This window comes from Myotis yumanensis, unplaced genomic scaffold (genome assembly GCF_028538775.1).
Source record: "Myotis yumanensis isolate MYYU_CA2020_CCGP unplaced genomic scaffold, mMyoYum1.0.hap1 SCAF_4, whole genome shotgun sequence".
Classification (NCBI taxonomy): domain Eukaryota; kingdom Metazoa; phylum Chordata; class Mammalia; order Chiroptera; family Vespertilionidae; genus Myotis; species Myotis yumanensis.
In genome coordinates this window covers 93,593,991-93,617,220 of record NW_027223755.1, presented here as the reverse complement: position 1 = coordinate 93,617,220, position 23,230 = coordinate 93,593,991, and the positions used below count along the sequence as shown (strand labels likewise).

Sequence of the window (23,230 nt, the reverse complement as noted above, 5' to 3'; positions counted from 1 at the left end):
CCTCACACAGCTCTGTCTGAGAGTCACAACCCGTCTCCTCTCTGGATCGGCCCCGAGGCCTGTTCTGCAGCAAGGAAGGAGCGCCAGGATCCTTGGTTTGGGCACGTTTATTTGGGGGATATATATATATTTTTTTTTCTATGATAGGAGGAAAGGGAGAAAACAGCACTTTCCTTTATTTCATTTGTCTGCCTTTTCGAAGTTTATGTTGCGTAAGGAACCGACACGGAGCAGGCACCGCGGGCGGCGCCAGCTCACGTGTAGCCCACCAGGCGCGGGGTGCTGGGGAAAGTCCTGCGCATGCACATGCACTTCTCCTTGTCGATGCAGAGGGTGTTGGCCTTGATGGCCAGCTCGTGCTCCAGCCGGCACTTGGTCAGCACCAGCAGCTGCAGCGTGTCCTGCGTCTCCCGCAGCCTCAGCTTGAGGGTCTGCAGCGTGTCGTCGATGGTGAACACCTCGTTCACGAGCCTGAGGCGAGAGCAGAGAAGGCACCGTTCAACTCAGTTGTTCAACACGGGTGCACCTACTATGTGCCAGGAACTGTGCCAGGTCCTGGGAGACTGTGGAAAGCCAGACTGGGGAGGCTCAGGGAAGACAGGGGTGGAAGAGGCAGGGAAGTAAAGGCAGGACAGAGCTCCCAGGGTGATAAGCGGAGAGGGAGAAACCGTCAGGATGTTTAGGAAAGCAATCTGGTTGCTGTTCAGGAAGTTAAATGTAGACTTATCATGACCCAGCAATTCTGCTCCTGAGTATCTCCCCATGAGAACTGAAAACAGATGCTCAAACAAATACTTGTACATGAATGCTCATAGCAGCACCAATCACGGGAGTCAAAAGGTGGAAACAGCCCAGATATCCATCAACAGCTGAGTGGATAAACCAAAGTGGTCTGTCCATACAGTCTTATTCAGCCATAAAAAAAGGAATGAAGCTGCCCTGACCAGTTTGGCTCAGTGGCTAAAGCTTCGGCCTGTGGACTGAAGAGTCCCAGGTTCGATTCCGGTCAAGGGCATGTACCTTGGTTGCTGGCACATCCCCAGTAGGGAGTGTGCAGGAGGCAGCTGATTGATGTTTCTCTCTCATCGATGTTTCTAACTCTCTATCCCTCTCCCTTCCTCTCTGTAAAAAATCAATAAAATATATTTTTTAAAAAAGGAATGAAGCAGGATACATGTGATGACACGGAGGGACCTTGAAGACATTGTGCTCAGTGAAAGAAACCAGTCAGAAAAGCTTATATGTTGTATGACTCCACTTATATGAAATGTCCAGAATAGGCAAATCCATAGAGACAGAAGGGAAATTAGTGGTGACCAAGGGCGGGAGGGAAGCGCATAGGGAGTGACTGCGAAAGGCCCACCTGCAGGGGGAAGGGCAATGCAGCTGTGCTGTGGCCTGGAGGACGCGCTGGGAGGCCTTGAGCAGGTACCAGGGCGAGAGCTGCTCTGTGACCAGAATTAAAGAGGTGGCGGGAGACGGAATGTCCTGTTCTGTGCTACCCGATACAGCAGCCTGAAGCCACTGACCACTGACCACTTGAAATGTGCTTCGCTTGAATGAGGAACTGGATTTTAAGTTTTACTTCATTTTAATTCATTTACATTTAACCCTTTGCGGTCGTATTAAATTTGGACATGGGTGTCGTACTGGTCGGAATTAATTTCCATTGAAAGAGCAGTGATACGTAACATGCAAGATTATGAAGGATAAACAAGATTTATTAATTCTTTTTTGGAACTACGTCACTACTAGCAGAATCACTACAAACGTTATCACTTTCTACGTCAGAGTCAGTATTCAAGGTGCCCAAATAAAACTCTTCACCGTTACTTTCAGATTCGCAGTACACTTCTTTCGGTAACTTTCTTTTTGCCATTTTGGAGTATTATTTTGAAATATCTTAACAAGCGAGAATGCCTAATTACAGTTAAACGTAATTTGTAAAGCTTTATTTGAAATTCTGCGAAGTATCTCCGAAGCTTGTCGATTTCTTCACTCTCAAAAGGCGACTGACTCGCCACGGTGTTTTGCATGGCGAGTATGGAACGACCGCGTTTGTTTATAGGGAGTTTCGATATCTCCGATTTGTCGGGGCAGTATTTTGGTTCGTGACAAGGTCGCTTAGACACTTAAGAGCTTTCAGAGAAATTATGAACTGATACATGAATGAATAGAGTTAAGATTCGTACGGTTCCTTGCTGTGGTGGCTGAGAGCAGACATACAACCGGAACGGTAAAAAAGCTTTGGTGGCTGAGAGTAGACAAACGACCGCAAAGGGTTAAATTTAAATGGGCATTCATTCTGGGAACTGCGCTCCGAAGGGGCCTGGGTGATTAGAGAGGCTGAGGAGAGGAGGGGCCCCCTGTAGGAAACCGAGGAAGAAGGCCCAGCAGTGTCGAGAGGGAATGTGGGTAAGGAAGACAATGCACAGATTGGGCACTTCAGCTGCTGGAGAAGGCAGACAGCTCGAGTCCCATCATCTGCTCAGCTCCCAACACACTGTGCACACACATTCATACACACACCACATATACACGCACACATGTACATCGCATGCACACACATACATATACATACTACACACATAAATACAGATACACACAGACACACACACACACACACTGCCTGGGGCTCCCATTCATGCTCCCTCTCTATGCCTCTCGGTGGCCCAGCTGGTGGATGAGGGGCAGGGAGGTTGCCCAGGAGCAGTAGGTCCTCCGGGACATCTCATCACTCCCTAAAGGCCTGCTCTGTGTAAGCCCCTGGGTGGACACATGGGTTATCAGAGCCCCAGGACGGGCAGGAGCCCAACCTGAGGGACTAAGAGGCTTGAACCGCGTGGAGGAAGGATCAGGAGAGACTCCCCCAGCCCTCCCCTGGGACCCGGGCCCCTTGCTGCCCAGCAGGGTGGGACCCAAGCCACACTGCACCCACTTCAAGGGGTGGGAACTTTCCAGGCCAGCAGCAGGCTGAGGAGCAGCTGGCCAGGCTGTCACGTTCAAAGCCGCCCACCCCCACAACACACATGCCCAGCTTCTGTTTCCCGAGTGTCTCAGGCAGTGGCTGGGGCCGTGCAAGCATCACCACATGGGACCGCCAGCGTCTTCTCTCAGTAGTTCCCTCCCTCTCTCTCGTTCAGCTCTCTTTTCCACCTCCAGCCCCGGAGGAGGACAAGCCTCGAATTGTGGGAAAATTTGTTACACAGCAACAGAGACTGAGACAGTGCCTCGGCATGGGGGAACGGGGCAGCCAGCTGGCCTGCGCCAGCTCCACAGCACGTCATGGGAAAACAAGCCTGTGTGTGATGGTCCTCCCTCGCCTGGCCAGCATCACCTCCCAAGCTCCTCCTCCAGCTCACAAACCCTGCCTCTGGGTTTTCAGCCCCAGAAGCGCTTTTCACCCCCTGCTGTGAGGAGGCCCTTTCTCAACAGAAGCAACCCTTCCATCCCTGAGCAGGAAGCTGTTCAATGGTTCACAGGTGAGAACGGTACACAGATAGCAAGGGAGAAGGAGGGAGGTGTGAGCTGGGGCCTCTTGTATGGGAGCCTGGGTGGAGAAACCACGGGCCAAAGGCCACATCTCTGCTGGGAGGGTACCTCTCCTTAGCTTTCAGGGAAGTGGGGGCTTCCCAGGCCACAGTGGGATATGAAGCCAGGCTTGGTTTTTCCCATCCTTGGTTTAGGCCTGGGGGCGGGGGGAGGCGAGGAGGAGAGACCTTTTTCCTGCTAAGGGCCATTTGAATATTTATAACATCCTTCGTGGGCCATACAAGATTATCAACTTTAAAACTAGCCTGTTATATTTGGTCAAACATTTAATGAACTCCCCCCTGATGCCTTGGCAGGGCCAGGCCACATGGTTTCGCAGGCTTTAAACGGCCCTCGGGCCAGACATTCCCCACCCGGCTCCCTGGCTTAGGCAGTTGGGAAGCTTCAGTGCAGCGCAGAGGGTCTGGCCTTCCCCAGGGTGGGCGGTTTTCAAGGGGACCCCCAGAATTTCAGACACCACCCCCCACCCAGGGCCCTGTTGATTTGTGAGACTAGATGTCCTGATTGGTGGAGGGCCCTTCTCAGACCCAGGTTTCCTGGGAGCTCCCCCACCCCTTTCAGCCTCCCCTGCTCACTTGAACTGTGGGATGTCCCTGCACAGCTCCACGTTGGGGCGCCGGGTCCTGCACTCCAGCCGCGTCTGTGCCACCTTCAGGGGGCACTCCTTGGCCATGATGGACCTCTCCAGCAGCGTGATGGTGCTCTCCGCCTGAAAGATCTCCTGCAGCGTCTGTGGGGAACATGTAATGTCACAGAGGGAGTGTGGGGCCAACCAGCTCAGCACCCACTCAGCTGTTTCAATGGCCCCTTCCCCAACCGCAGGGGCGGGGACCTCGCTCCTCCTAACACAGTCTTGGGAAATAGCTTCAGCATCTCTCACCACCCAGGCCACTGTGAATGCTGGGGAGGGGCAGGGGCCAAGGTCAGGTTTGTTTTCTATCTCCAATATCCACTGGAGTTGTCTGGCCAGTATGGCTCAGTGTTTGAGCATCGACCTAGGAACCAGGAGGTCACAGTTCAATTCCTGGTCAGGGCACATGCCCAGGTTGTAGGCTTGATCCCCAGTGTGGGGTGTGCAAGAGGCAGCCGATCAATGATTCTCTCTCATCATTGATGTTTCTCTCTCTCTCTTTCTCTCTCTCCTTCTCCCTTCCTCTCTGAAGTCAATAAAAATATATTTCAAGAAATATATATCCACTGGAGCCAGCCCATTAATGGTCAGTGGGAGGGAGGCAAAGTAATTGGAGCGGGGGAGGTTTTTAAGATCAACAACATATAACCCCCAAATAGTAGCTAATTTCTAAATCCACTTTAATCTGAATTAATCTTGGTTGTTCTATATCTTTTTATAATCCAGAGTTTACCTTCCTAATAACTAGGTCAGTAAATAAACTAGGGAAAGAAAAAGAAAGAAAGGAAAAGGGAAAGGGAGAAGGGGGAGAGAAAGACTCGAAGTTTTCTATTTATCTATAGAAATGTTTCCCTCAATGTAATAACCGATGTGCACTACAATTGACCAAAGTACAGATGCCAGGAAGGCCCAGGAGGGCGCCAGCTGGGGACAGAAATGGTCTATATCTTGCTCTAGGTCAGCGGTTCTCAACCTGTGGGTTGCGACCCCTTTGGGGGTCGAACGACCCTTTCACAGGGTCACCTAAGACCATCGGAAAACACATATATAATTACATATTGTTTTGTGATTAATCACTATGCTTTAATGATGTTCAATTTGTAACAATGAAAATACATCCTGCATATCAGATATTTACATTACGATTCCTAACAGTAGCAGAATTACAGTTATGAAGTAGCAAGGAAAATAACTTTATGGTTGGGGGTCACCACAACATGAGGAACTGTATTAAAGGGTCGCGGCATTAGGAAGGTTGAGAACCAGTGGTCTAGGTGGAGGTTTCACAAGTGTAAACATGGGGGCACGGGGAAGCAGCATTGAAATTCATCAAGCTTTTTTTACACTTTATTATAAGACTGTTATACCTCAATAGAAAATAAAACTAAAATCAGAAGAAGGTCAATCACAGGAAAAGACTGGCAAAATGGTAATATTCATGTTGGGTATATGGGGCTCTGTTATATGTCTCTGTATTCTGTGTGTTTAAAATAGTCCATAATGAAAGATAAAAGCTTGAGAGGATGAATGAGGAAGGAAGCACAGACCCTTACCGGAGGAACCTGACCTTGCACTTGGCCAACATGAACCACATCCAGAACCGAGGGTACCAAACAGACGTCACCTGCTGTGACTGAAACATCCCTTCTCCTCCCACCATCACCGGCAGCCCTGGTCTGTGAGCAGTTTTAATTCATGCCCCTCTGCTGGGAGAACTCTTTTAGGGGGTGCCAACACCCCCCTCCGAGACGTGGCCAGACCCTATAGCGAGGTGACATGTGCTCTGTTCCTGGCAAGCCTAGAAGTGGTTCCTGCCACGGCGCCCCCAACGTCCTTCCCTCAGCTGTTTGCTTGCCTGGCACTCTCACTGGCATGTAAGCGCCAAGAAGGCAGGGGCTTTGTGTCAGCCACGCTGTGTCCTGAGCACCAGGAACGGTGCTTGGTGCAGAGTGAGGGCTGCGAGGTAAAAGACAAGATGCCCAGTTACATGTGGATTTCAGATCGACAAGGAAGCATTTCTTAGTATATGTCTCAACTACTGCATGATCTGAAATTCAAGTTTAACTGAGCGTCCTGCATTTTAACTTGCTAAATCTGGCAACTCTATTCATAGTAGGAGCTCGATGGTACTGAGTGAATGAATGAATGAGTGATCCCAGTGGGATCTGGAAGTCTCGATTTTTTTTAGCTAGCTTCCCAATGGTCCCTCTGCACGCTAAGGTTTGGGAACTGTGCGGCCTGAAGTTTACACGGTCCTGTCTATCTCAGATTTCGACATCAGGGAAAACTGCTTCCACATGAAAGCATCAGAGCTCCTGATGGGATGGGGCCTACAAGTGTCAGACCCAGTCTCCGCCTGCAAGGACTTTACAATCATGTTGTTTTCCCCTTTTTTGTGAGTGATGAAATATTCACAAATCACAATGGGTACCAGGATGGCTATTTTAGCTGGGTTGGGCTCATATTCGATGGGCACCAAGAAATTTCTTAAAAGAATTTTTTCCAAAGAATTCAAGTCCAGACTTTCCTATTAGCTTAGGACAAAAGCCTAGGAAGAGAGCATTTCGCGGCTTCAGGAGGACAAACGGATGCCCCTCTCCTGTTGGGTGAGACACGGGCTGCAGAGCAATGGGAGGCAGGGGGCCGGCTGTGCCTCCTTCAGAGACCACAGGGGAGGAGGGCTGGCCCCTCACCGGCCTCAGTGAGCTGCACAGACCAGCGCGATGCTACTACTCGCCGGTTAAACATTACCCCACAGAAATGTTCTGGTCCAGCACATGAGCTGGCGTGTAAACACTCCAGTGGGAGCACCTCTCCAGAAGCCCTGGAGAATTTCTTCAGAAACCCGCCCTTTGGAGGGGGAGCGTGTGGGAGGTATGCAAAGCTCAGAAAGCCCCAGCCTGGTGGAGAAGAAAACCAAGCCTTCTGTGGACGAAAAGGGGGCCGCATGCTAACCCGACAAGCTCAGGGGAGGCCTGCATGGTGGTCTTGCAAACTCCAAGACCAAAAGTAACCGCAAAGGATGGTCTGAAATTAAACCTTTAACTAAAAGCAATTATGGTGGGTTGTCACATCCTAGGCCAGTATCTTTCCTGACGAAAGTCAATCTTTACCTTAACTGACCCTATTGTCTTTTTGCATCTACGATAACATATAGTTGGAATGTCAAAGTAATTTTTCTTTTTCCAGACCCTTTCAAAGCACAGGCACTGCTCTGCGGAGACCACACATCCCCTTTGTGATTGAGTTAATTGTTGACTGTTAACTATCCTGCTCCCACCTAAGTAAAAGAAGCATGTGTCTATCATTTTACGTTGTGTCCAATCCCAGGCGTTTCCCCACTTTGCTTACTCCCGCCTCCCTGATCTATCACCAATGGAGTTCATGTAACCCATTTACATCTCCTCTTTTTTTTAAGGACCAATTTTTCAGTAAAAAAAAAAAAAAAAAGCAAATATGAAAAGATCCTTGGTACATCTCCTCTTTTGATTGTAATGTATAAAACAAGGTAAAAAAAAACACCCATCTCTCTCTGGAGCATTATCCCAATACGTTGAGATTCTGCTTCCTGGCACTTGTCAACAGTTTGGCTCAAATAAACTCACAGAAATTCTTTACAGGTTTGAATGTTTTTTGTTTGGTTTTTATGTTAACACTTTTATAGATGAAAAATGCTTCTTGGTACCACATTGCCAGTGTGGAAAACAGTCCCTCACTCTCCCATCTAGATGACCCTAGGAGGCTGTTGCTGAGGTGGTGGGAGGAGGGCATTACTGGGAATTTAGCTGCTGGTCATACTGTCAGCCCTGCCCCAGCCCCAGCCCATGGAAGGCAGCTGCCAGTAAGGGCTGCTTCTAGGGGCACCTTCAGATGCCACAGCCAGCGAGGCTGCCCTTATCTTGGTTTCTTTTGTTTGCTCCTCCACCCCCTGGTTCCCAGCTCGAGGCTTGGCCAGCCTCACCGGGGTCTGTAACTTTACAAAAGGCCTGTCTCTGGAGTGGCAGGGGGGCGGGGGGATTGACAGTCATTCATGTGCTCAGTCATGTCTTCATCCACTCATTCATTACTTTATGGATTCATTGATTCTCTCATTGACTCAACAAATGCTTACTGAGCACCTAGTAAGTGCCAAGCACTGTAGGCAGTGGACACAGCAGGGAACAGAACAGACAGAAAACCCTGTGCACGTGGAGTTTACGTTCTAGTGTAAATGCATTCACTTGCACCTTTATGCAACACATGTCTGTTATTCACCATCAAGCCCTTACCACAATGTTGACGGTGCTTTCTGTAGCATTACAGACGCCTTTAGTGTGCAGGACATTGTAGGGGGATGTGGCCACATACAAGGCATCCAACACATGTTCATTTTCAGTTCTCCAGGAGCTCCCACTTGAGGACAGCGGAGGAACAGGGACCCAGCAGCACAATGAATGGGAGCTCCCGGAGATCTGAATTTATCTATCATTGTAAACCTGCTGCACACTCCCACATGGAACTCCAGCATGGTGCCAGTACTGGGCATGGCCTCTCCAATACATGCTCGTGTCTCTTGATTAACAAAGGGGAGCTATGGATTCAAGAGGCTTCTTGCCTGGCCGGTGTTGCTCAGTGGTTAAGTGTCGACCCATGAACCAAGAGGTCATAGCTGATTCCCAATTGAGGCACATGCCCAGATTCGGGGCTCGGTCTCCAGTAGGGAGAATGCAGGAGGCAGCCGATCAATGATTCTCATCATGGATGTTTCTCTCTCTCTCCCTCTCTCTTCCTCTCTGAAATGAAATTTAAAAAAAAATTTTTTTAAAAGAGGCTTCTGCAGACAGCAGGTTCCAGCTGCATTCCCACACATTTACTCTGCTTTCCTTGTATGTATCTTTCTACTTAGGGCAAGTGCTGCTGGTTTTCCATCGATAGAAGTAATATAAACACATTTTGGTTTTTTCGTGTATGTTTTTATTTTAATTTTAATGTTTTAAGTGTATCTTTATAAACACATTTTGAATGAATGCATTTTTAAGTGACTCAATTTAAACAGAAATAAAGTAAATAACAGCCCAGGTGGCACATGGATATGGCAAAATTGGGAATGTGGCCCAGGAATGACTGACTTTGGGAAACCCCATATTACAGTGTCTCCCAGGTACTTCCGGTACTTAGGTGCAGCAGGTGAGAGAATTGAGGGGGGACCACTGTGAAGTCCCTCTAGGGCAGCATCTGGTGGTGTGCATGTGTGCGTGTGCATGTGTGTGTGCATGTGTGTGTGCATGTGTGTGTGTGTGTGTGTGTGTGTCTGGGGACGGGGGTTGGGGAGGGGAGACTAGAACCGATTGTTGCGTGTTTCTCCATGCCACCACCCCCTGGCATCTGCTGGCATTCCTTGAGCAGGTCTGCCTGTGGTTTTCCAGAATTGGCTGCTCTAGAACCAATCAGTGACCTGGTGGGTGTGTACTCTGCCAGAAATGTCCCTATAACCTCTTGTCCATCCTCTGTCACTCACAGCTAGGGTCCTCTTCATAGAGGGGAGAAAAAGGCCACATACACTCTGTCCTAGGGGCAGCCCCTGCCACCCGACCCAGTCCTGCCAGGGTGTACCTCCCAGTCCTGCCAGGGTGTACCTCCCAGTCCTGCCAGGGTGTACCTCCCAGTCCTGCCAGGGTGTACCTCCCAGTCCTGCCAGAATATACCTCCCAGTCCTGCCAGGGTGTACCTCCCAGTCCTGCCAGGGTATACCTCCCAGTCCTGCCAGGGTATACCTCCCAGTCCTGACAGGGTGTACCTCCCAGTCCTGCCAGGGTATACCTCCCAGTCCTGCCAGGGTGTACCTCCCAGTCCTGACAGGGTGTACCTCCAGAAGCCCCAGGTGTGGGGACTCACCTCTAGAATTTGAGGAATGCAACCCCCAAGGGCCAGGAGGCAGAGACAGAGGTGGCTGACCAGGGGCAGGGGCTGAGACAGAGCAGCCTTGACCTTCATGCTCAGGAGGAAGCAAAGGATTTGCTTGGTGCCAACACAGGCTCCACATGCCAGCCGGGCCCACCGAACTCTGAATTCCAGGGTCAGCCTGGGCCTCAAATTCCATGATGTTCCCTGGGAGACGAGCCCCTATTCTAAAGGGTATCCCATATCCCAGCACATCCACTCCTGGGTACACACTGGAGGGTATCTTCACCAGGGCCACTGGGGACGGCAATTTTTATTGACTAGTCAGTAGGTGTTCAATGATGACTTGCTCCCTGGCTGTTTGGTTAAAACAAGAGTACAGATGTTGGCATCAGACTATCAGTCCTATCACCTCCAAGCTGGGTGACCTTCGGCAAGTGTCTGAAGCTCTCTGAGCCTTTCCGGCAAAACAATAAGTAGGGATCATAGTCATCATTCCCATCCATAGAGTGGGAATTAGGCGATCAGCGCCCGGCCTGAGAGAAGGCGCTCTAAGACACCTTAGTGAGTGTATAACCCCCTTTGCTGCCGGGACATGGCCGGAGAGAGGCAGGCCCTCCTGTGGCCACACACAGAGCAGCGGTGCGGAGTCTGCTCTCCAGAAAGCAAGTGTGTATATGCTGTGTGTGCACAAACACACCCTGGAAAGTGCCACAAGAAAGTCATATGCCTTTCCCTGCCTTTCCTTGACCAGTTAGAGTAATCCTCCCATCCTTCCTCCCTCTCTCCTCCTGTCCCCCCGCGCCCCCCCCCCCATCCGCCCAATCCCTGAGTTCTGAATGGCTGTCCTGAGCCCTAGAGGCCCCCCTCTCCTTGATCTACTTTCTGTTCGCACAAAGCCAAAGAGCCAGAGGGAAAGGCTGCTTGGGGCAGGGCTCAGCCTGGCTCACCCAGCAGCTGGGCAGGGCCGCTGGGAGATTGGCCCAGGGGGTCACCCCATGGGAGGAGTCTCCGCAGCCTCAGCGAGCAGGAACTCAGTTGGGAGTGGAGTTCCCACCTCAAGTCTCTCCCCAGGCCTCCGCTCCCTGCTCTGCCTGCTGCAGGCTGCCTGCCAGTCCAGGCTGCCAGACGGGAGGAGGTGGGGGTGGGGTGGGGTGGGTGGGTTCTAAGCCTCCCGCCTGCCCTGCAGAGGGGAGTGGGGAGGAGCCGGTCACTTCTGCTGACTGAGCCCCTCTATAGTCACCCAGCTCTAGGTTCAAATTCCGGCTCCTGCTCTTCTCTGCTGAGTGACCTCGAACAGGTCTCGTAGCTTCTCTGTGCCTCATGCCATCATGAACTCAGCATCTACTGAGCCCCCTCGAGCAGCAGCCCCTTCTGCTGAGAATAAGTGGGGCACTTATTCTCTTGTCTGTAAAACCTGCATCATCATAATAACAGCTCACCCACTGGGCTGCTGTGAGGATTAAATAAGATAAGGTGTGTAAAGTGCTTGGTCTAGTGCCTGGCACGTGCCATGGGACTGTCCTGCATCCTAACCCAACCCCGCCCTGTAATGTTTAGTCTGTTCGATTTTTCCTTTGGGATCATTGGTCTCTTTTTTTTGTTTGTTATATTTATGGAAGACAATAGGAAACTCAGGTTCATTTGACGGAATTTATCTCTACAGGCAACTTCAACTCCCTCGGCCCTCCCGTCCAGGGCTTGGGCTTAAAATCCATCAACTTACTTGGATGTAGGGGTCGTCTGTGCAATGGAGGAAGATTCTCCTTTTGGTGGGCCACCCTCTGCCCCAACCGAAGTTCTTTTTGTTAACCAGGCAGCTTCCCCGCCGAAGGGGCCTCCTCACAGGGTGTTTGGAGGTGGAAGCCTGGGCAGGAAGTCAGGAGACCAGGGTTCCCATCCAAGCGCTAACACAAACCAGCTGAGGCACTCACAGGCCCCCTCAGAGTCCTGGGCTGCCGAGCCCCTATTTCCTTCTCCAGAAAACGGGGGCTCAGGGCCTGTGCTTCCTCTCTGGTGGGTGTGGCAAGTGCTCCTGGGTGTGATTAAATGCCCTATACCTGCTCCAGGCCATCACCAATCTCCCACGCGCGCGCCCCCGAGCCTCATCCTCAGAGACCAGCCCGAGACCCATCAGCTGCAGGTACGACTGTGGGGTGTGTGTGTGTGTGTGTGTGTGAACTCCCTTCAGGTGGCTGCGATCCCAATACACAGCCTTGCAGAGCATCGTGAAGATGTGCTACACAATGTACACAATTTTCTGTAAAGGCCTGGGTGGTAGAATATTTTCGGCTTTATGAGCCATAGGGTCTCACGCTACTCAACCTGGCCATTATAGTACAAACGCAGCCACAGACAATACATAAATATATGGGGGAGGGGATGGTCTGTGTCCCAATAAACTTTATTTATAAACACAGGTAGGCGGCCATTTAGCCCTGGGGTCAGTAGTTTGAGACCCCAGCTGTAGCCCAGCACAGAGGAAGTAGGATTCCCTTCAAGCAGCCCATCTCCCTCAAGGCTGCACCTTACTATGCAAAGTGTGGCCCAGGGACCAACCTCATGGGACTCTGAGCCCTTGTTGGAAAGGCAGACTCTCGGGCCCTATCCCCCTCGGATCTACCAAGGAAATCTGCATTTTAAAAGATTTAAAACGCGGGTCATGTGCACATTAAAGTTTTAAGGCAGAGAAACATGGTTGGATTTGTAGTTGGAGGCCGATCCCTCTGGCTATCACGTGGAGATTGAACAGAGGGGCAGTCGGGAGCAGGAGGCCAGTGAGAGCTGAGAGATGGAAGGACCCTCTCCAAGCAGAGGAGCAAGGTCACAGTGTACACAGCAGGCAAAGCGGTGCGCATGTCACCCAGGGAGTGTGCCCAGTCAGGAGAGGTCAGACTTCACAGACTTCAGCCGGCCCAGCCCCTGAATCAGGAGGGCCCTCCTCGAAGAGAGGCTTGGAAGCTCCAGACCTCTTCGAACCTCAGTTTCCCCATCTGTGTAATGGGGGCAATAGCAGTCTCTACCTCAGAGGGTGACGGTGAGGAGTGGTTCAGGTACTCGTGCTATATGGCCAGCACACACAGATCTGGGTTCCTCAGCCTCAGCACTTGCTCTCCATTCATCCATCCATCCACCTATCCTCATGTCCATCTATCTTTCTGTTTTTTGCCTTTTCTCCTTTCTTTCCTTGTTTAAATCAAACCTGAATGCCAGGAGACCAGGGCTTCTCAGTTTGGGGACTACTGACATTTTGGACTGATAATTCTCTGTGGTGGGGCCGTCCTGTACACTGTAGGATGTTTAGCAGCCTCCCCGACTCTGTGCAATAGATGCTAGTAATACCCCAGCGATAGCGTATTTAGACATTGTCAAATGTCCCCTGGGGTGCAAAACTGTCCCATTCCGGAACCACCCATCTGGATGTTACCTATCTATTGTCACTAGACTGTGCTGGTGGGAGTGGGGGAGATGTTCACATTAACTGACAGCATGAACTCTGAAGCAAGACACCTAGATTCCAATCCTGGCTTTGCCACTTACTAGCTGGGCCCAGGTGAGGGGATGCATGAGGCACATCCCTTGTCCTTGGTTTCCTCGTCTGTAAAATGGGGCTAATAAAGGCCCTCTCTTCCTAGGGTTGCAGGAGGCAAAGATGAGTTAACCAAGAAAAGCACTTGGAACTCTGGCTGCACATAAGAAGGTTAATATGTATTCTGTGGTTATGGGTAATTTTTCGCTTTTTCTCTCTTTCCACTTGTAGAGGTTGGCAAACTAGACCGTGACCATCCTCCCTCAGCCCTTGTTGGGGACCAGCTGAGGGCAAACCCCAGTCCCCAGTGTCGGGAAAGGCTGAGGTCTGCTCTGGAAATGGTCTCTGGCCACGCCTGGCAATTGCCGGGTCCGCCTAGGATGAAACCAAGCTCGGCTCAGCAGAAAAGTGCACGGATATTCCTGGCTGGAATGGAAATTCACCCAAAAGCGCCTTTGAAAGGGGAGGTGTGTTTGGCTGGGTTGTTTGCCATGTAAAACGAGCTGCCTGCGTCTCGTCTTGTGACAGCGGTGAAAATCCAAGGCCAGGAAATGATTTTGGATGTGGAGGGGAAAAATGGACTTAGCAGTTCCAGCCGGCTTTTCAGTTTCTGGATGCTTTGTGCAACCTTGCAAATTTATTGTTTTCCAAATCGCACGAAGCCAAGGAGTTTCCAAGGAGATGCCTGGCTCCGCGCAGCTTCCCCAGCTCAGGAAGTGAGAAGGTAGCTTGGAATCCTTTTTCTGGTCAAATGGTGGGAGGTTTTTGAGTGCCACCAAGCCCGGGGGCAAGGACGGCAAGGAGGAGAGGGGTGCTCCGGAGGGACCTCACCTGGGAGGCTCCGGAGCAGGGTGTCCCAAACTTGGCACACTTTCTTTTTTTTTCTTTTTTTTTAATTTCAGAAAAGGGAGAGGGAGAGAGAGATAAAAATATCAACGATGAGAGAATCATCGATTGGCTGCCTCCTGCACACTCCCCACTGGGGATGGAGCCCGCAACCTGGGCATGTGCCCTGACCTGGAGTCAAATCTTGACCTCCTGGTTCATAGGTCATCGTTCAACCACTGAGCCACGCCAGCCGGCCGGGCCCACTCTTGACTTTTTGGGCCACACCTTCTTTGGGGGCTGTCCTGTGCCTTGTGCCCGGCATCCCTGGCCTGTGCCTACTCCCTGAAGCACATCCCTCCCCCCGCCCCACTGCGGAGGTGTGACAACCAACATGTCTCAGACACTGGCAGATGCCACTGAGGAGTAAATGCAGCTGGAGGAGCACTACTCTGGAGGGCAGATGTGTAAGCCCTGCTGGCAGCTGTTTCTGTCCAGAGGTGGCCAGCTGCCCGTCAATAAAAATCTCAGCTGCTTAGAGGCCGTCTGGGATCAGGTGTCCTGAAAGTCCTGGAGGGGGTGGAAGCGGGTGGGGGCTCCGTGCTGGATAGGAGATAACGCCTGTAATTCACTATTGGGCCTTGGAGGGTCTCCGTAACACATCACAATGTTTAATTGGGCGTCTACTTATTTTTTAAAACCAGTCTTTGTCACTAGAACATAAGCCCCTTGAGGGCAGAGACTCTGGTCCTATTCGTGACGTATCCCCAGCAACTAACTCAGGATGTACTAAGTGAATATCTGCTTCAGGGAGGGAGGGGGGAAATTAGCCAGCGTCTGCTGCATGCCCACAGCTGGGAGACACACCTGGAGGGTGGCTTACAACTCAGATGGCTGGGCCCCAGAGATTCTGATTCAGCAGGTCTGGGGCGGGGCCCAAGAATTTGCATTTCTAACAAGTTCCCAGATGACTAGGCAGCAGCTGCTGGTCCCAGGACCACACAGCTTGAGAACCACTGGTCTGAACCCTGAACCTCTGGCTCTCACTCTTGGCTTGGAAGAGTTCAAAGGCTGGATGCCCAGACCACACCCCGACCAATGAAATCAGAATCCCTAGAGATGGGACCCGGCATCTGGGTACGCCAGTGTGCAGCCCAGCTCGGCCCTCTGCCTTATGTTCTAGTGGCGAAGACTGCACTGATTTACCTCCTCGTGCAACCCTCACAGCCCGTAGGAGCATTCCATTCTCAGGAATTAAGAAACTGAGACTCAGATCTTTCCCAAGGCCCCTTAGCTGTACCAAAATTCAACCCTGGTCCTTTGATTCCAGGTACCGTGTCCTTTCAGTCACTTCGCTTGTCCCTCCCATTCAGCAGGTCAAAAATCAGTCCTGGCTTCCCCCCGCCCCTCTCTTTAGAGCTAATATTCATTGAGCACTTACAAAGGGACCACGGCTGCTGTCCTTATTCTGACAACAAATACTTGCCTATCATTATTACTCCCATTTGAAAGAGGGGGAAACTGAGGCACGGAGGTGGGGCAACCCGACCTTGGTCACTGACCCAGGAAGTACTAGAGCCAGAATTGAACCCAGCTGTCTGCACTGCACCGTGGGGCTCATGCACGGGGCAGGAAGAATGTCGAGATGGAAGGGGAATCTGGACCAGCATGGGGCAAGCACATGCGGAAGCTAGGAGTGTGGGCAAGGGTGGGCTGCAGGTCCCGAGCAGGCAAGCAGCTGCGGCTCCAAAGGTGGACAAGTCACAACTTGCAAGAAGCTAGGAGAGTGTGGGGACATACCTATACCCAAGAGATGCCCATGTAACCCTCTGCCTCGTCCATGCTGCAACGTATATTCTTGTCACAGCAGTAACCAATCCCAATGACTGCCCGGCCCAAGGCGTCCAGTCAAAGCATATGATGGGCTAATAGCAACTGCAGAGCGCAGTGGAAAGAGGGAAGGCATGGCTCCCTTGAGTATCAGTGGTGTATGTACCCCAAAATGCGCTCAATGCAGCCTCATTTGTATTCCCCCACCACCCGACCTGTGCCATGCTGACCCTTGCTCCTCCCCGTCCTGCCTGGTCCCTGCAACTTCCTGCATTTGTTGGCTACCTCCCCAGCTCTGGACCTTGGCTCTGTTTCCCTGAGTCCAGCAGCTCCCCTCCCACTGGGCACAGTGTCTTTGTGGGCAAACACTGGTGGTTCACCCCCCTCGGCTCTCGTGGGCCCTCTCATGCTGAGTGTCCCCCCACGCACATGCCACCCGGGTACAGTGATGAGACCTGAGCCCATGTGACACCGCAGGGCCTTTGATTCCTCTTGGCACTCAGGTGAGCACCAGGCTGAGAGACCTACCACACGGGGCCCCGCGGCTCTTCCTGAGAGTTAGCTTGCCAACCCACATACAATCCATACACTTAGTTAATATTCTTCTTCAAATCATCTCCTGTTTCAGCCTTTGACATGTGTATTAGAAATGGAATGTTTATATGCAAGAGGGAAGCTAGTATCCCTTGCCATTAACAGAGTCCCGTAACAATAGAGAAAATGAAAAAAAAAGAAGTAACTTCTAACTAGGTTCTGTTGTCTTTCAAAGTTTCAGTGCCTGCCTGAGGCGGGATGCCTTGCTGTTAGAAAGGGAGATCACACATGAAAGAGAGAGGTAACCGACAAATTGGATCAACCCGTTTTGCTCCTGGACATTCTCAGAAGGAAAACTTCTGAAGAGAATTTTCTCACCAAGACACAATGGTGTTTAAGGCCTGGCCCTTGCCCTTCCTCACCAGACTGCCCACGGGGCACAGGGGCCCCGCTTCCCCTGGGCTGAGCCAGTTTTAGAAGCGAGCCAGTCAGTAGCTTGGCTGCGGCACCGGCACTGGAAGGGATCCGGCTGCTTGCAAAGCACAAAAGCATTTCCCACTCCACAATGGGTTCCAGACCTCCCGCGACAAAAAGAGAGGCTGGTGCGGGCACTGGAGCCCTCTGATCGCTGGCCCTCACCCCTCAACACCATGCCTTCCTGCCCTGGCATTGGCCTCCCAGGGAAGGGGTGGTTCTGCTGGTGTTAATAACCATTAGAAGTCAAAACCCTAAAACAACTTTAGCGTTAAGAGCAAAGCCTTGCAAGGTGAAAACTCACAGCCCCTCTGTGTTCTGTTAAATTCTTTTCATGGCCGCTGTTATACACCTGCTTTCTTGCATTTCCTCTGATGCACAGAGCAGACAGTGCCAAAGAGACTCAGTGGCCACTCACCTCCTGCCTACAGAACAGGAGGCTTGGAGTTGCTAGAGCCCTGGCTGGTGTGGCTCCGCTGGTTGGAGCATCATCCTATACACTAAAATAAATTTTTAAAACAATTTACTAGAGCTACCACCTGCTTTCCACCAATTAGCTAATAATTTTTGTAGAGATTCTGGAAATCTGTACACAAATGTTCATAGCAGCCCCAAACTCACAACAACTCTACTGTCCATCAGCAGGTGAATGGATAAACAAATGATGGCATATGGGCACCATACATACTAGGGTGTATCCGTACAATACAATATCCATATAATACTCCTCAGTAATAAGAAGGAATAAACTAGGAATCTCAATTATGCTGAGTGAAAGATGCCAAATCCTATATAATAAAAGGCTAATATGCAAATAGATCGAATGGCGGAACAACCAAACCGTACAACCGGTCGCTATGATGTGCACTGACCACCAGGGGGCACACGCGGAACATGGTGGGCATCAGCAGCAGGTGGCAGAGCGCGGACATGGCAGGTGTCGGCTGCGGCGGCGGGATGGTGGAGCAGGTGAGCAGGGGTGCCAGACCAAGGTGGGGCACCAGTCACTATCACTGGGGTGAGCCTCTGGTGGTTACTGAAAATTCTTTGCTTCTGCACGAAGCAGTCCTCCCCCCCCCCCCCCCCCCCCCCCCGTCCCCTCGTGCTCATACCTGCTGCTGGTGTTGGCCTTGCTCGCACCTGCTGCCTGCGCCCAGTGCTGGCCCCGATCACTCAGCGCCGTCAGCTGCTGGCCCCAATCGCCCCTCAGGGCTTCTCCACCTCACCCTGCTCCTGAGTGGCGATTGGGGCCAGCAGCCACCTCTCGCACCCGCTGCTGGCACCTGCTCCAATCGCTCCGTGCCGTCAGCGGGTGTGAGAGGGGCTGGCGCCATCAGTGCGTGGGAGCGGCGGCAGTGGGAGTGGGGCTGCTGGCAGACAGAGGACTGGGGGCCGTGGTGGGAGGGACTGGGCAGGGGCATGGAGGATGAGCTGAGACCCGCCTCTGTATCCACTGCAGCCTTACAGCCCACAGTTCCTTTCAAGGTGCACAAATTCGTGCACTGGGCCCCCAGTTAAAAAATAAAAGAGTGCATAGAATATTTTTCCCTTTGTAGAAAATTCTAGAAAATACCAACCTATAGTGACAGTAGATTAGGGGCTGTGTGGGAATGTGGGCGGGGGGGGGGGGGGGGGGGGGAATGGGCAGGACAGGAGGGAGAGATGACAAAGGGGCACAAGGAAATCTTTCATTTGTTCATTACCTTGATTGAGGTGATGACCTCATGACAAAAATGTCAAAACTCAAATTGTACACTTGAAAGACATGCATCTAATTATGGGTCAAGGAAAAATAAAGCTGTTAAGAGAAAAATGTGAGGAGCCAAATAATATGTGGACTACTGGTGTTGATCCTCTGATTAAAACTGCTCCAGCACCATTTCCTTGGAATTCACTGTGCTCCATGCATTGCATGAGGCACTGCGGTTGCAAAGGTGGGCGGTGCTGAAGTTCTCATGGCAGCAGTGGTGCAAGCAGGCCTGGCCGCAGTGAAGACAGAGACCCACAGACACGGGCAGGCATGGCCCAGAGAGAGCCTGCTGCCCTCACTCTGCGGCTAAACTCTCGAGGTTTTTTGAAGAATCTAAAGATTTGAATTTTCTTCCTCTGTGAATCTAGTTGGCCTATTCGAGGACCGAATGCCCTGGGAACTGGCTGCCAGCTAATCACTGGCAACATCAAAAGCAAACAGAGCAGTTAGGAGACCGTAGCAACAATCCAGGCAAGAGGTGGTGGAGACCCAGGCCAGCGGGGAGCAGGGGAGGGAGTGAGGAGGGATGACACGGGAACGTAGAACCAATCGCATTTGCTGATGGAGTGGATGTGGGGTGGGACACAGGCATCTAAGTGGACCAAGGTTTGGGATGGAGCACCTGGAAGTCAAAGCCCTGGAAGGGCCTAGAAGCATCTGGAAGTCGGAGCCACCAACTGAGATGAGAGGGCTCCAAGTAGAGCGGGCAGGCGGGAGGGTGAAAGTCTGAGGGTGAGAGCGGGCTCCTCCTGTCGGCTGCCTCTGAGAGAGCCTGCAAGGGGGTGGGGGATGAGCTGTGGAGAGGAGGCAGAGAAATTCAGCTTATCTGATATGCTGACAACCTCATCCAGGCGGTGCTCCTGGCTTGTCCTGATCCTCCAGCTCATAACCTCATTTTTCCAGGTGCGTTTTTAATAGGCTGATGCATCAAAATGAGCGTGTAGGGGAATTTGAGACTATTAACATTAACAACCACAATAACCACCAAGGTGGGAAAATGCAATGTGACTCAAGGGCACACATTGCAGAGGGTGGCAGGAACCACAGAGGGGCGTTTGCATCTGCACACATTGGGCCCCGTCTGTGTGATGGGGCAAGCGGGGCTGGCCCCGTGCAGGAGGAGTGATGGGACTTGGCTCAGAAGCTCAGAAGCAAAATGCAATGAGAGAAAATCTGATGAGAATTAAAGGACCCAGGATTGCCTTTCAGAAGGATTTGGTTCTCTGAGTATTCTGAGCCTGGAAGGGAGGAAGAAAGAGGGAGGAGGAGGGAGAGGGAGGGAGAGAAGGGAAGGAGACAGCTGCTTACCCAGATGTTTGTCAAAGACAAAGCACTCTACAACCCACACTCCCGCTATTTCCTACCACCCCGTTCAAATGCAGGTTCTCAGGCCCGACCCCAGCCCTGCTCAATCAGAGCCTGCATTGTGACTCAGTCCCCAGGTGACACTGGTGATTACTACGCACGCAGTAATGTTTGAGATACACAGGCCTACACTGCTGTTTTCTAAATGTCAGGCATCCACCAACCATCTTTACCATGTTTGCCATATCCCCTCACAACACGATTAACAATCTTCAAGTCAATTCATTTTTCAAAAAGCCTTAAATATGCTTATTTAAAAATAACACTTTAGCCTGGCCAAGGTGGCTCAGTGGTTGAGCGTTGACCTATGAACCAGGAGGTCATGGGTTTGATTCGTGGTCAGGGCACATGCCCTGGCTCGATCCCCAATAGGGGGCATGCAGGAAGCAGCCAAGCAATGATTCTCTCTCATCACTGATGTTTCTATCTTTCTCTCCCTCTCCCTTCCTCTCTGAAATCAATAAAAATATATTTTAAAAAGTGACATTTTATATCACTATCCTCAGCGGAAAATCAGCATCATTTGTCATAAGTGAAAATCACCATAAAAATGCATGAAACAAGATGAACGTAAAACAAGGCTGTTTCCGCTCTGGCCGGCTACTGCTGCCTGCCCAGCCTTCTTAGCCTGAGGTCCTCACTCTGTGTAAAAGGGAAATCAGCCCATGTTAAAGGGATGAGGGAGGCATTGCAGCATCCAACTGAGACCTTCCTCTTGATGAGGCAAGACAGTGAGAAGCTAGGAAAATCTCTGGGCAAGTGGAATGGGGAAACTACAGCAAGAAAATGAAACAAGGCCAAGCAATTTGAGCCTTTTACAGCCAGCTGGCGAACTGCAAGACCTTATCTTCCCCAACCAAGGACACTTGGGAGCAAATGGTTACTACCTCCCCGCCCTAACCAGAGAATACATAGCTTAAATCACCCTGGCCTGGGAAAATAGCGAACAAAGACCCACTCAGTGCCATGTGTGCCAGTTAAGCCCAAGGACAGATGAAGTTGGGGAATAAATAACAAACAAACAACAACATTAAAGCCAGACAGACCCAAGATAAAAAATAAAACAGACCAAAGAATAATCTCAAATTCCCCTACACGCTCATTTTGATGCGTCAGCCTATTAAAAATGCACCCGGAAAGCTGATGAATGTTCCACTGAAACCCTCCCCTAAGATTCTCACCTGCAGGAAAAAAGGGGATAGAAAGCCCTCAGGACCAAGACTCAGTACAGGCTTGTCTCGCACGCCCAGGACCCGCCCCAGACATGAACTTTTTATCTCTTCCTAAACTCTAACAGTCCCCACAAGACTTGCAACTAGGGGAGTGGTGGGCAGCAGCAAGTTGACCAAGGCTCACCCCCTGATTCTGTCTCCAAGGACCCCCATTTCTCTAACTTCCCAGTGAGCTAAAGCAGCCCCGCCTTGCTCACTTCTATCACCGTGACCTTCACTTGCCTTGGCTCACTTCTTTCCTACAACATTTCTAGGGAGTCAACGCAGAGCACTGCCTAGACCGGCGGTCGGCAAACCGTGGCTCGCAAGCCACATGCAGCTCTTTGGCCCCTTGAGTGTGGCTCTTCCACAAAATACCGACTTCTGCGCATGGGCCACGAAGTTTCAATCGCACTGTACGTGCGCGCCCGCAAGTGGTATTTTGTGGAAGAGCCACACTCAAGGGGCCAAAGAGCCGCATGTGGCTCTCGAGCAGCAGTTTGCCGACCTCGGGCCTAGACCCACCCCTGCTGTTTCTTCCACCCTAATTTCTTCCTTTGTTTCACTGTCCCAGGCATTAATAAATAGACTCTCAAACCCACCTGGACTCAGGTCGTGAAATCTTTCCAACACCAAGTCAAGAACCCACACACTACAGGCTGGCCTGAGGCAGCCCCGCTCCGGGCCTGTCCCTGTCTGGTAACATTGAGATCATCACAAGGATGTAAAAGGATTGAAGAAGGAACAGCTCTCTCACTGTGTGATTCAATGATATTAACACTATGTCCATGTCACACACCTGCTGTCATTTCCCATCAGGTCGAGCTCCTAGACCTTTAGAATGAGCGCTGTTCTATGGCAGTGTCCCTGCCCCATACCTCCTCCCCATAAGTCCTTGCATCATTTCCCCTCATCTAGAATCCTCCCCCTAAAAGGCACTTTCAACCTTTTAGGGTAAGTGGATGCAAGTGGGGACTTATGTTTATCTGGAGACCCCCCAGGACCCTGGCTCTCAGGACAGATCAGTTCTCAAGGGCAGTTTCCTGCCTTGTGGTCATCCACTGCTTCAGCCCAGAGAAGCCACCAGCCCCTTTCCTAGCCGTGGGCAACATGACCAACACATACCCCCAAGTGCAAGGACAAAGTACAAGGACGAGGGGCCAGGACAAGTTGTAAGGTTTGGGGGGTGGCCTGGGGTCTGGAAGCCCAGGATCATGATGAACAGCTCAGGCTGGGTACACATCCCCAAACCACTGGGGGGAGGGGGTGGTCCAATGTCCACATGGGAAGCTGCATAGACCTGGCCTTTCAAGTGGTTCCCATGACCACTTGGGCTGATTTAATTGCTTTCCAGCACAGGTGAGGATGAGGGCCTAGAATTTCCAGAAATGCCTCTTGCCAAGGGGATCAGACCAAGCTCAACAATTAATAGTTAAAGTTTTAAAGGGAGCATTTCAAACCCTCCGGCTGAAACAAGCTGGGGAAAGGTGAAATGGTTGCTATAACTTTATCTTCATTACATCAACTCCTTCTTTTACCATCTTTACAAAGCCAAAGACAAGTTCTTGGTCAGGCAGTGTTGTCAGTAGTGTCGTGTTGGGGTTTGGTAGATCTCAAATGGGTGCTGGCTTATTTGCAAAGCAGCTGGT

General features: G+C 51.2%; 1 protein-coding gene across 1 annotated transcript in view; it reads right to left on the bottom strand.

Moving 5' to 3' along the window:
* Positions 1–254: 254 nt before the first annotated feature.
* Positions 255–23,230, bottom strand: part of TEKT5 (tektin 5) — a 37,097-nt gene continuing 14,121 nt past the window's right edge. The window contains exons 6-7 of the mRNA XM_070411560.1: positions 4,128–4,282; positions 255–471 (exon numbers count right to left, since the gene is read on the bottom strand). Of these exons, the coding sequence (XP_070267661.1) occupies positions 255–471; positions 4,128–4,282 (372 nt within the window). The remainder of the gene's footprint in view (positions 472–4,127; positions 4,283–23,230) is intronic.